Consider the following 12842-nt stretch of genomic DNA (forward strand, 5'->3'; position numbering starts at 1 on the left):
TAAAATTAAAATGTTTTCTACAAGATTTGCCTGCACCAAATGGATGTGTTCCTGCCAGGATAAGTGGAAAACACAACTCAGCAGGATGCAATACTTAAGTATGCCCCAGTTGCCCAGTCAATAGAAGGGAATGATTTTCAGTACTATGAGTTCTTTGAGTTCTTTAGAGGGAGGAACTACTGCACTGTGAGCATTTCCCAAATACATATCAAATATCAAACAATAATTATTTTATATGTGGATTTCTTGGCTTTTGGACATTTCCCATGCAGTGATTATGGTGTACCCACTCCAAAAAGTCATATATATTTTGAAATATATTTCATAAAATTATCTTGGTTGTTCTTCAGGTCACGAGAGGCATTCCTTGCCTTTTCTGGGTATTCTCTGTTTAGCAAGAATGCACTTAGTATAGAAGGATAAATTATGGTAGCTCATGGGAGCCAGTGCCATATTGTGCAGCTCACACAAACAGCCGTGGGCTTGCAGAGGGGAGCTCTGTTTGTTCAAGAATAAGATCTGGTATTTCTCACACAAGAGGTCATATTACCTTAAAACGCCTCTGCCCCGTAGGTCTGCCTGATGAATAACATCTGCTCCCATAACATCTGCCTCTCCAGCAGGAGAGATGGGCTCTGTGGCAAGACAAAAACAGAAGTAATCCACAGGCAGCCCTGTAGCGAGGCAGCAAGCAGCCAGGAGAAACAGAACCCTCTCTGTGCACCTGATTCCGAGCCAACAGGAAGGAGCCCAGAAGATTGTGGGGGCTCCTGGGTTAGGAAGCGTGCACACCCCTGCCCCTGAGTGTGGAATTTTAGTACTCAGGGCAGTGACAGCATTTGTCAGGGCAAGGCAGATGTGTCTCTCCAGCCCTACACCCTCCCATCAACATCCACAGCAAAACATGCTTCACCTTACAAGCACACTGATGCTGCCAAAGGGAAGTTTTTACTGGAGCTGGAGACAGCAGCTGCTTCCCCATACCTCAGAAAGATGTAACTCCCTGTAACCTGGAGCTACCAACCCTCTTCAGGGCTGGAAAGTTTTGTGCAAAAAGAGACCACTGGGGACTCCTTTGCTTTGCTCCCATTCATATTAACACAATGAAATCCTATTCCTAGCAAGTAAGATTAGCTTTTAGCTTTCGTCCATCTCTTTGCATCCCAAAGATTCCCATAAAATCAGAATTGTTACTGAATTACCAATATTTCCAGTGAAAGTGGGTAAAAATTTCACCTGAAAAGACTGAGGAATAAATTTAGTTGGGAGATGGTAATTTGGTTTTACAAGTTTCAAGTTTTTAAAATTAATTTTGTTCTTCAGCGGAATCAGAACAGAGCTTCTGAACAGTTTTTCAAAAATATATTGTAAAGAAACACTTGTTTCTTTATAATGAAGCACAATTGTTTCATCTCTGATGCACTCTCACTCATTTCCATTTTGCTCCCCCACTCACTTTCTGTCACCAGAGGTAGCTGCAGAGCCCTGGACCATGAACCCTCTTCAGCTGATTATTTTTATTTTTTTTTCATCAATATAGCTCTATGCATGATTTTCTCTCTCCATTAAAAATACATTCTGTTAAGAATGTTCATAAACAACTCTGCTTGGGAGAAATCCTTAGCTTGTCCAAAAAATTGATGTCTTACACGTCCAACTGGATAACCACCTGCTCAACAGTGAAGCTTTGGGAGAAAAATAGACTGGGAATTGCTGAAATGACAGTCCTATCAATGACAGGTGTCCTGTCAATGTTTTTGCACCGAGTAAAAATTCTGCTACGTTCAGCCTAGTCTTACTGTGTGAAGCACACACTGAACTAAAGCATTCCTTTTCCTTATTTTCTTATCTTGAACCTGATCCCAAAGATTTTAGTGATGTACCTCTAAATAGATAGCAAGAAAAAAATGTCTGTTTGGGCCTTATGTTCCTCTATTTATTCATGTATTCACTTCAACATGGAATTGGCAAACATATTTTAGCTGTTTTTCACAGGAAAGGCAAGTGCAGGAGCCCCACCCTCTGCCAGTTGTATTTCTTTCAGTATAAACTGCAAGATGACAAAGTTGCCTCAGACAGGAAACCTTTTACCCTGGTTTAGCATTTTGACTTTTCCATGGAGACAGACTTGCTTATTTTTTCAGAAGGGTCAGAAGGGGTTTTGCTGCTGCCGTGACATTTTGTATCATCTTCTTTCTTTTGCATCCGGAAAAAAAGGAAAGGGGGGGGTGGGAAATAAAAAAAGCACAGTTCTGAAATGACAGTAGAAACATATTTCTCCTTTGAAATGACGTGGACTGCATGTGTCTGTGCATCAGCAGGTTAGTCAGAGGGACCAGAGGAGAATTCTCTAATCCCTGGTGTATAGAGGAGCTATACATAGATAATTTTTGTCTTCCTTTGATTGCACCACCATGTTTAGAGACTCTTAAAGAAGTGATGCCTTATGTGTGGTTGAAAAAATAAGCAGAATAGTGTAATTAGAAAAAAACCCTAACTTCCCTGTCACATCTGGCCTTCACGCTTCAATAGTCCCTTGAGCGCTGCTCATAAATAATGAGCGCTCAGAGATGGGCTGCACAATTCCAGTGCATTTTATTGACTTCCAGGGGATGCACAAAAGGATAGAATATATCCTGAAGGCAAAAGCATGCACTGTTTTCTTAGTCTTCTATCAAATGTGTATCACTAGCAATTTAATTACTATTTATTGAGCACTGCCAGTAGGGTATACGGGGCACAAAAAGAATTGTTATGTGTAAACAGAACTGATTTTTATCTGTTTTTTTATTTAGCAATACCCTGCTATCCATTTCAGACCTTTTGTTGTAGCGTAATGTGATACAGATTAAAAATATTGTGATTTGAAAAATAATGGGAAAAGTGCAATCAAGCAAGCATCAAAAGATAAATATTGTGTTTAGAAAAAATCCCGAAAGAAAAACTATGCCTTATGCAAGTATAAATACTCAAAAGTAAGTAAAAAACAACTTTAATCTTACTGAAATTGAAAAAAAATGGAGACAAAATATGTATATTTATGCAACTAAATAGATAGCCAAATGCTCAACTGAGGTGGGCTTACTAACTTCAACAGAACCACCCTCTTTTGTTCATTGACAGACTAAATAGTTTGGTGCAGTGCCAAAATCTTTGTATGTATCACCTAAAAAAGGAACTGCAGGGTGATAAAATTTTGGGGAGATATGATAAAAACCCATTCCATAAACCTCACAAAGGCTAGCCCAGGTGGAAAATGGAAGAAAGACAGAAACAGAGATCTCCTCCCCATGATCTGTCTCTCAGTAGATTACAGCTTCACTTTGGGTTATAAGAATGTTACACCCTCCATTCTGGACTTCTTATTTGGAATAGGGTTTGAAATGAGCCAAGCGAACTATTTAGTTAGCAAGAAAGAAAACAAAATGCCTGTTCAGTTCCAAAATATTCAAGTCAATATTAGTTTTAAAAAATAGCAAAGAGAGAAATGCATCCAAGAACTTAAAAATGTAGTTTTGGGTCCAAATGTGTGCCTTTCTCACATATTTAGAACTAGATTTTATTAGAATAATTCTGTTATTCCTAAACTGTACTGTACTAAACACTGTAAGGTGTTTCCTTTAGCCAAAGCCAACTGTTTTTTCCTGAATGCATCTTCTAGCTTTAATCTTTTGCCAAGTCAGTTTATTGGGATCCATTCCTTAAAGGCAAAGGGGCTAACTTCCTGATGGTATCTGTTTTCTTTTCTTTCCTCTGCAGGTGTAACTGGGTATCTTGTTATCAGAAGCGAAATGAATAACTCAACGTACATAAACTCTTCCACTGAAAATGTGATGGCCTTGGAGAGCCCCTACAAAACTGTTGAGGTGGTGTTCATCGTCCTGGTGGCAGGGTCTCTCAGCCTGGTCACCATAATTGGGAACATCCTGGTCATGGTGTCAATCAAAGTCAACAGGCACCTCCAGACTGTCAACAATTATTTCCTGTTCAGCCTGGCCTGCGCTGACTTGATCATTGGCATCTTTTCCATGAACCTGTACACCCTCTACACTGTGATTGGCTACTGGCCCTTGGGGCCTGTGGTGTGTGACCTCTGGCTGGCTCTTGACTACGTGGTCAGCAACGCCTCTGTAATGAACCTGCTCATCATCAGCTTTGACAGGTACTTTTGTGTCACCAAGCCTCTGACGTATCCCGTAAAGCGGACCACCAAGATGGCCGGCATGATGATCGCAGCCGCCTGGGTGCTGTCCTTCATCCTCTGGGCCCCTGCAATTCTCTTCTGGCAATTCATTGTGGGAGGAAGGACTGTCCCAGATGGGGATTGCTACATCCAGTTTTTTTCCAACCCTGCTGTCACTTTTGGCACTGCCATTGCAGCCTTCTATTTGCCTGTCATCATCATGACTGTCCTTTACTGGCAAATCTCTCGGGCCAGTAAGAGTCGGATAAAGAAAGGAAAGAAGGAAGCCGCCCAAAACCAAGAAACAGTTTCCCCCAGCCTTGTCCAAGGTAAAATAGTGAAACCAAACAATAACAATATCTCGACCAGCGGAGATGGGTTGGAGCACAGCAAAATTCAGAATGGGAAAACCAGCGAAGAGACTGTGACCAATAACTCTGTTCAAGGGGAGAAGGAGAGCTCCAACGACTCCACCTCCATCAGTGTGGTCGCTTCCAACTTGAAAGAGGATGAAGCTACCAAAGACACCAGACAGGCTTCTGCCTCCCAAGCCCACGTCAAAGCAGAGAACTCCAAGCTGACATGCATCAGGATAGTCACTAAGTCCCAGAAGGGTGACTGCTGTGCCCCTACCAACACTACTGTGGAGATCGTAGGCACGAACGGGGAGGAGAAGCAAAACAGCGTAGCCCGGAAAATCGTCAAGATGACAAAGCAGCCAGCCAAAAAGAAACCACCCCCTTCTAGAGAGAAAAAAGTGACAAGGACGATTTTGGCCATCCTCCTGGCCTTCATCATCACCTGGACCCCATACAATGTGATGGTGCTCATCAACAGCTTCTGCACATCCTGCATCCCTAACACCGTATGGACCATAGGATACTGGCTCTGTTACATCAACAGCACCATCAACCCCGCCTGCTACGCGCTCTGCAATGCCACTTTCAAGAAGACCTTTAAACACCTTCTTATGTGTCATTACAAGAATATAGGAGCTACAAGGTAAAAATAATAATAAAAATAATTATAGAAAGGGTGAAGAAGTTCTAAATTAAATTTAAAAAACCCTCAACGCTATAGCACTTTATGCTCTTCTATGGAATGTGCAATCCAGGATATTGGTGGAAATACTGATAAGGGGCATCGGCTGTACCCCTGAGGACTACACTTTAAAACATTTTTTTAATAAATGAAAATAAATCTTTAGGACACAGGGATGTTTGAGAAATTAATCAAGTATGTGGACTGGAGACACAGTTCCTTACTTTCTGAGAGTATTCTGCAGAAGGGCTTCAAAGTCTCTGATTTTTGGCCATTTTGTGTAAAAAACTTGTTCTTTCATTCTCTTTTTTCTTGTTTTTTCCTGTGTGTGTTTATTACATCTTCATCTAGGTAAAAAAAAAAAAAAAACAACAAATTTTAATAATAACTGTGTGGAAGAGGCATAGGAATTTGGATGACCATTACATAATCCAAATCAACCATAGCAGAAATTTTCTAAAGCTCAAAATTGTCTAAAACTGTTTTGCCACTGTCATGTAAGAAGCTCAATGTTAGGTAAATCATGATGGAAGTTTTTTATGTTGTTTATGACCCCACCATTTCCAAAACCACATCAGTTCTGAAAGTGTACTTATGCACAACATGTAATCATTGTATATCGTTCCAAGTCTGCTGCTTGCCCCCTCCCAGGGGTTTTTGTTCTGTGACTGCTTCATCATGACAAGATCAAAGTGAAAAGACATGGTCTCACCCAGATTGCTACATGCCAAGACTTCTTCAGCATCCATGTAAACCAAAGCTTTTGAGATGATTTTGGTCACTTTGTTCGTCATGTAGCATCGACCTGTGGATTTGTCTCTTACCTCCATCACCCTTTTCTTCCTTTGTGTACCTTACTTGTCCAGGGCAAGACTGAATACCAAAAGAAGCTGTAAATTAAAAGGTCTCATCCAGTCCACCACTATGGTGGCCAAACAAAGGGTCTCAGCTGAAGAATAGAAACAAGATTATTACTAGGAAAATGAAAGGCTACATCCATTTAAAGTTGGATGTACAGATGAAGAGGTATGTTGAGGTTTCACAGAATGAATAGTTAATATTAGATGACCATGCTCTTGACCCATCAAAAGATGATTTTTTGATTAATTGATTGAGGAAAATAATAAGATAGACTGACATACCCATCTGGATCAAGCTCTGCTAAGCCCTTAGTGTGAAACTGGGGTTCTTTTGGGTGAATCCTGGACAAGATGTTTGCTTTCTGGAAAAGATACTGGTCACATTGCCTTGTACTACCTGAGAGCCATATTTTGACTGTAAGCCAAGGGGTAACACTAATAAAATGGCAGAGAGGAAAATTGTGATTGTAGAAAACCAGATACTGAAATAACCTGGATGGGAGTCTGGCATGGATTAAGTTCAAATATTTTTTTGCTACTCTACACTAGAGTAGCAAATACACATGAAATTTTGATTATTTCTGCCTGACAAAGAATTTAGTATTCCAGTATTTGATATTTACTGTAGTAAAATTAAACATTTTGTGGACAGGTCAAAGTGTATCAGATTACTGAAAACAGAGATTTTCTATGAGTTACACATATTTTATTTACCTTCTTCTTAGTACCTCTAACTTCCAGCACTAACAAAGGTACATTTATATATTTTGTTACCAAAAAGAGCATACACAGTGTCCTAAGGGTCTCTTTTCTGGAGTGAAAGCCACCCACCAAACAGGACACAAATTCATTCTGTTATTTCATGCTACAGTTTTAGAGTATTGCAAAATTCACCTCAAAATAGCAGTCTCTGAGATTACAGAGAAATTAATCTTGCAGAATTAAGTTTTACATTTGACAAGCTTATTGGAACACAGTGTCAAAGCACTTTGGTATCATGACAATTTTCGTGTTTTGTAGTACCAGTTCCCAGCAGAAAGTGAAAATGAGGAGGATTAAACTGCAGTAAATTAAGGCCACGTTAAAACTCCGGATTAATGTGTCTTAATATGAAGTCATTGAATTTATACCCCTAGTGATTTCATCTTAATATAACTGTCTCTATACAGCCAAGGATCTAATTCTGCAACCCTCACTTGCCTTGACTTATATCCACTATCACTGTTCTGATCTTCCTGCTTGTAAGGAAGAATAAGTCAATGACAAAGCTTGCCAAACTGAGCACTGCTTGCATTTTAAAACTTCATTCTCTAGGTTTATCTCGACAGGTCAAAGAAGGACTTATGCATTCCTGGGTTGTTCATTCATTTTTGTGGTAAAAAAAATCCAGATAAAATCCCAAGATAAAATAAAATCAAATATGTTTGATTTCTAAATCTGACTTCTTTAGAAAAGTTGCATAAAAGAAACACACCTGCTTCTTTCTTTCAGGAAGTGATATGGGTATCAATAGTACAGGTAGTCAAACTGGGAAATAATGATTTGTACAGCCATACTTAATCTTTTAACTCTGGCTTTCTATCAGATGTGCAAATATTTTATTCACACATTTGAAGCTATCACTTGCTGATAATGAATTAATCTAACAGCTAAGGATGCTCCTACAGGTTAAAAAGTGGGACAGATAGATTGCACTTATACTTCATCATGTGATATGATGACACTCAAAATACCACAGGAAGGAAAGTATTTTGGTGCCAGCACTTGTTAAAAAAAAAAAAAAAAAAAAAAAAAAAGCAAAGGAAAATTATGAGTTTGAAGTTTTCTAGTGTTTTTCCCTAGCACCATCCTCACTTTTGATCTTAAGTGACAAGGTGCTTTGATTTGTGTTATAGTATATCTAAAAGGCTTGCAGGACACACAGTCCTCTGTGCTTCCACCCCATAACAGTTCCATGGTACATTTACATTTGCAGACTATTAAACAGTGTAAAAATGGATGACATAGTGCACCTATGTATGGATCCACAGGCATGCAAACACACAACCCTACATGGTTTATATATGTGAAAAACAGCCAGCTAATATTCAAGATATTGCATGGCATTTTGTCTGCCTTGTGTGCATTGCCAGCTGCTGGGAGGTACAGAACCAACTCTTATTGCACTGTTTAGCCCCTCCTGAAGGCAGAGAAGAGGCAGAATGTGCCCTCAGATATTGGGAACCTCTTGGGTTTTCAGCTGGTTTTGGCTCAGTAAGACAAAAATATGATAATGGGTCAGAACTGCAAAGTAATTGGTTCTTGAATATCCTTTGAGCATTCATGTCTTTCCTTTGTGTCCCAAACTACGTTCACCAGGTTTCACTTCCCTTCTGAGTGATAGTTCTGCAGGATCTAGATGTCAGTCTTGAAGAGCAGCTCTCCCTGGGTAACTTCGGCTTCCCTGGCTGTCACCTGCACCCTGTGGTCCCCAAGGCCCCAGGTGGCCCTGCTGCTGGAGCTGCCTCATCTTCACCTTGGGCTTGGCCAGAGGATCCCAGCGGCACGTCCACACCATGTGCTGCTCTGGCCACTTCTGTTTCGCACAGAAATCAAGCACACTGTGCAGGTAACTCATGAGAACAAAAAAGAAAAAATATCCCAAAAGCTATAACCAACAACAAAAAATTGCAGCTAGAACTTCTTGCCGCCTCCTTTTCTTCCTCTTTCATTATTTCCAGAAAGAGGCAGCCCACGGGGAATGGTTTGTGCTGTTGTGGGAAAGTCCTGCTTTCCTGCTCCAGGAAGAGAACAGCAACTTGGAGATGCATCAGTCCAGGGTCAACTTCTCTGAGTATTAAAAATGTCTGTGGTCAAAGAGGAAAGGAAGAAAGAAAAAGAAAGGAAAAGGAAACAGAAAAGGAAAAGAAAGAAAAGGAAGAAAGGAAGAAAGGAAGAAAGGAAGAAAGGAAGAAAGGAAGAAAGGAAGAAAGCTGAAGCAATACTTAAAATCTGTTTTCCAGTGAGAACAGAATCTAAGAAAAACTTGTCAGCCTTCTTTCTGTTTGAGATTTTCATTTGATTTATTAGGAGTCATTTGATCTATTCAAAGATAGAAAAGTATTTGAATGTTGCCTGATAAAAGACAGTCCAAAGACAGCAAACACATCTATATAGGTCAGATTGCTTTTCCTTTCTTTCATTGTTTTTTTGCTGTACAAAAGCTCACAGGGATGGGAGTGCTCAAGTGGACCCAAGAGATCAGTTGTTTGGCATTCACAAAGCATGAAGAGGACAAAAGCAAGTGCTGAATCTATCAGCCCTCTGTTTTATACTCTTCTGGTGGAGGAAAACATACTGACAAGAAGAGATGCATTCAAGAAGTGTGGCTGTGGTGAGAACAGCCCACACACTGCTGAAGAAACCCCTGAAGTGGCCCAGCAGCTCCTGGCCATCCAGGGATAGGAGCAGGAGGGCAGAGACTTTTTTTGTTATTTTGTCTCCTTATGGATTTGAATGTGTCCATCTGTCTGTGGGACTTGCTAGCAAACTCACTGTTCCTTTCCCCAGTTTTGACTGATTTTGATCTCTGTTCTTCATTCTTATGAATGAGACATTCCTAACAGATGACACAGCTCCAGCTTCTCCTGTGGTGCTGGGGTGGCACACTGAATTTTTCACTTCTGCTATCTTTCCTTGCCACCTCTGTGCCTCCTAAAATTAATCATGGCAGAGGCCTAGCAGGACTGAATAGTCAAAGCATCCTGACAGTCATCCTGCTGCAAACCTGACATGAATGCAGCTTGGGGGCAGGGGAGAGAGTGGAGAAGAGTGATGCTGATTTTTTTTTCTCCCCTTAGAATACTTCATAAAAACTCTCCATTATTTTGGCAAATTGTGTTGTTTCTAGGGGTGAGAATCTAAAGTTTGACAAAAGAAAGGGCAGGAGAACAAACTCTGGCCCTGTGCATGGGGGGGTGTTTGCTGACAGTGAGTTTGGAGTTTAATAGTCCCAGATGATGACAGTGCAAGTGGTAGAAATTGAGAGAATTAAAATTAGCTTTTCTTTCACTACAGACACTTACAAGGGTATGATTTCTATACAATATTGCTTTTTCAGTTCTTGTATGTCATGAAATGCTCTAGACTTTTAAGGAATATTTCTTTTTTAAAATGTATAGAAAATCTTGCCTTGAAGAAACCTCAAAGGTGAACTTTAATTTGCTGTGGCCTCTCTTCTCTGCCTGTTTTTCCTCTTTTGCCCCAGTTTTACTAAAAAGCTTTCCTCCTTCCTCACCTTAACAAGTGTCACCCATGTTACAGCTACAGGCTACCAGTTCCACTTGCCTTTCAGGCACTGTGAATGCTGGCATTCAACCTCTCTAACCCCACCCAAAACCTGCCGTCCCTAGCATGCAACATCCTCCTCCACTGGAGCCCAAGCCACTGTGTGGAGTGGCAAGTTCCATAAATCCATTCTGCAGGCTTTTAAATTGGAAGTAAAACAAACCCTCACATGAAACAAAGCCTATTCAGTTCTTCTGTTGCCCAGTTTTGTTATCTTTGTGTTAGGCACAAGGGTGGATGATGTTAAAGAGTGAATGTGCTTGTAGAGGAATATTGTGCTGCCACATGCACAAATTCATTTTCTGCCCTGTGCAACAGAAAGACAGCCCTGCCTTCCCTCGAATCCCCTTTCATTCATGAGCTTACAAGCAGAGTATCCACTGAGAGTCCAAACCTAAGAATGTAATTACAGCAAGGCTGAGCTGAACATGAATCATTTACCGCAACACAATTATTTCTCCTGTATTTTTCTTTCCCTCCTTTTGCAGGGGCCTCTTTTGCTACATAGTGGAGTTAGTGGGTTACATGAGCATATTAATCCTCCCAGGCCTCATATTTCAGGGTACTGGGTAGATTTGTTAAACACATTTCATTCCAGTAATAACCAAATAAAATAAAATACATTCTGGTGTCTTTTTGCCTTCCAAAGTGCCATTCAGTAAGTTGTCTTTTTCATCTTTCCACTGGGAGTTTCTTTTCTTCTTTTTTTTTTTTCTTTCTTTTGGGTTATTTTTTTGTTGGGGTTTTTTTTGGTTTTTTGGGGTTTTTTTTTGGATCATACTTGCCAAGAAGCACACAGAAACCATTTTCTGAGACATGTCCCAAAGTGCTCTGACTCTGGCAGAAGCAGGTCTGTGTGGTACATGAGGCAGTGTGATCCCAGCCCGTGTTACAATGTCCTTGGAAGGATTTTACTGAGTGTTTAATATCCAGACTGACTCACCTGACAGCACTGGAGAAAGCACAGGGGGACAAGGTTGGTGTGTTCTTACTTGTGAAGGGACAAACAAGTCACTTTTGGATTGTTTTTCTGCTTCCCCCATGTAGTCTTCAGGGAAGAGGTAGGGATTTCTGCCCCCACTGGAGACCTGCAGTCTCTCCACCTCTGCTCCAAAGACAGCCCTTCCCTGAAGCACATCATGGTAGCAGTGGCAGTAAAAATGATAAAAACACTGCTGGGAGCACCATGACTGCCAATCAACAGACATTCTTTTATCCTGTTCCTTATTTCTGGTGCCACTTAGCTGAGCTGGTTGGTAAGTTAGAGACTAGCAATTTGTAAATACCTTTAGATAGTGTGTTTCAACATGACCAACACCATATCTTGACTGTGTAAAAAATAATACATCATGTGTAACACTACCCAGATAAGCTTATAATGTAAATATATCTACAATGAATGTCAAATTACGCTTCAAGCTCTACGTACGAGGGAGAACCTCATCTCTTCTTGAGACCTTTTTTAACTTAACAATATGAAAAACTTGTTATTCATTTATATATATATATTTAAAAAAAAACCTGCATTCTTTTCTTCAAAATAAAATACTACTGCAAGAAAGAAGGGAATGCATTACTTGTATGTGATATCCAAAATCATGTGGTAAAACCAGGAACTGAGAATCTTACAAGTAGAGGATTGGTCAAATTCTTGATGCCGTACATTTGATCTCATATAAATAAGATAAGCACAAGTTTATGGTTAGCTGTATAAAGCTGACCCACTTGATTATATATACATTATAGATATATATTTATATATGCTGTATAGATATATTATACACAACATTCATACAGTGAAAGCAATGTTTGATAAAGTTATATTAACTGGGAATTTGGATGTAATGTTGTGTTCCATTTGGAGGAAAAATGTCTGTGTTATTCAGCAGCATTCTAATTTGTTATACAAGATGAAGAAAGAAGGTATTTCATCAAAACAAGCCATGAAGGAATAAGATGATGAGGGTTTGAAACATTTTGAAGAGACAACTAAAATTACATGCAATATATGTGTATGTACTTCTGCTGAGTTGTATTCCTAGTTAAAGCATTGCATTAAACAGAGAATTATAATAGTAAAAATGTGTTTGGATGTGGTATCTCTGCTTATTTAACCTTCCCACTGACTGAACTACTCTGTGAAATGTAACTGTGATAGATGGAGAAAAATGGATTTCCACCAGTAGCCACAGGCTCTGAAAGTGTCTGTAGTAACCAGAAAAAAATTCTAACTTTTTCTGACTTCCTTGGCAAGTGTGAAGTTTAAGAGAGGTCTGAAGTGCAACTTCACCTGTCCTTGTTTTGACCACATTTTTGTTCCTCCTTCAGAAAAGGTCACCTTTAACCACAATGTCCCTTGAGCATTCTGACAAGAGCCTCCAATAAAACATACCTCCAGATACTTCTGTCATCCAAGCATTGAAAGGGAATAG

The 12842-nt window shown here is 39.9% G+C and overlaps 1 protein-coding gene across 4 annotated transcripts in view; it reads left to right on the plus strand.

The window, feature by feature from the left end:
- Window positions 1–12483, plus strand: part of CHRM2 (cholinergic receptor muscarinic 2) — an 89180-nt gene extending 76697 nt beyond the window's left edge. For 3 of the 4 annotated variants that reach the window (XM_015629127.3, XM_033514339.1, XM_033514338.1), the window contains exon 2: window positions 3760–11983. In XM_015629127.3, coding sequence (XP_015484613.1) covers window positions 3792–5189 — 1398 coding nt within the window. In that variant the 5' untranslated portion in view covers window positions 3760–3791 and the 3' untranslated portion in view covers window positions 5190–11983. Of the gene's footprint in view, window positions 1–3759 lie in introns of all 4 variants that reach the window. The other variant, XR_001521825.2, reaches the window with a different exon arrangement.
- Window positions 12484–12842: the final 359 nt, after the last annotated feature.

The sequence above is a fragment of the Parus major genome, chromosome 1A (genome assembly GCF_001522545.3).
Source record: "Parus major isolate Abel chromosome 1A, Parus_major1.1, whole genome shotgun sequence".
Classification (NCBI taxonomy): Eukaryota; Metazoa; Chordata; class Aves; order Passeriformes; family Paridae; genus Parus; species Parus major.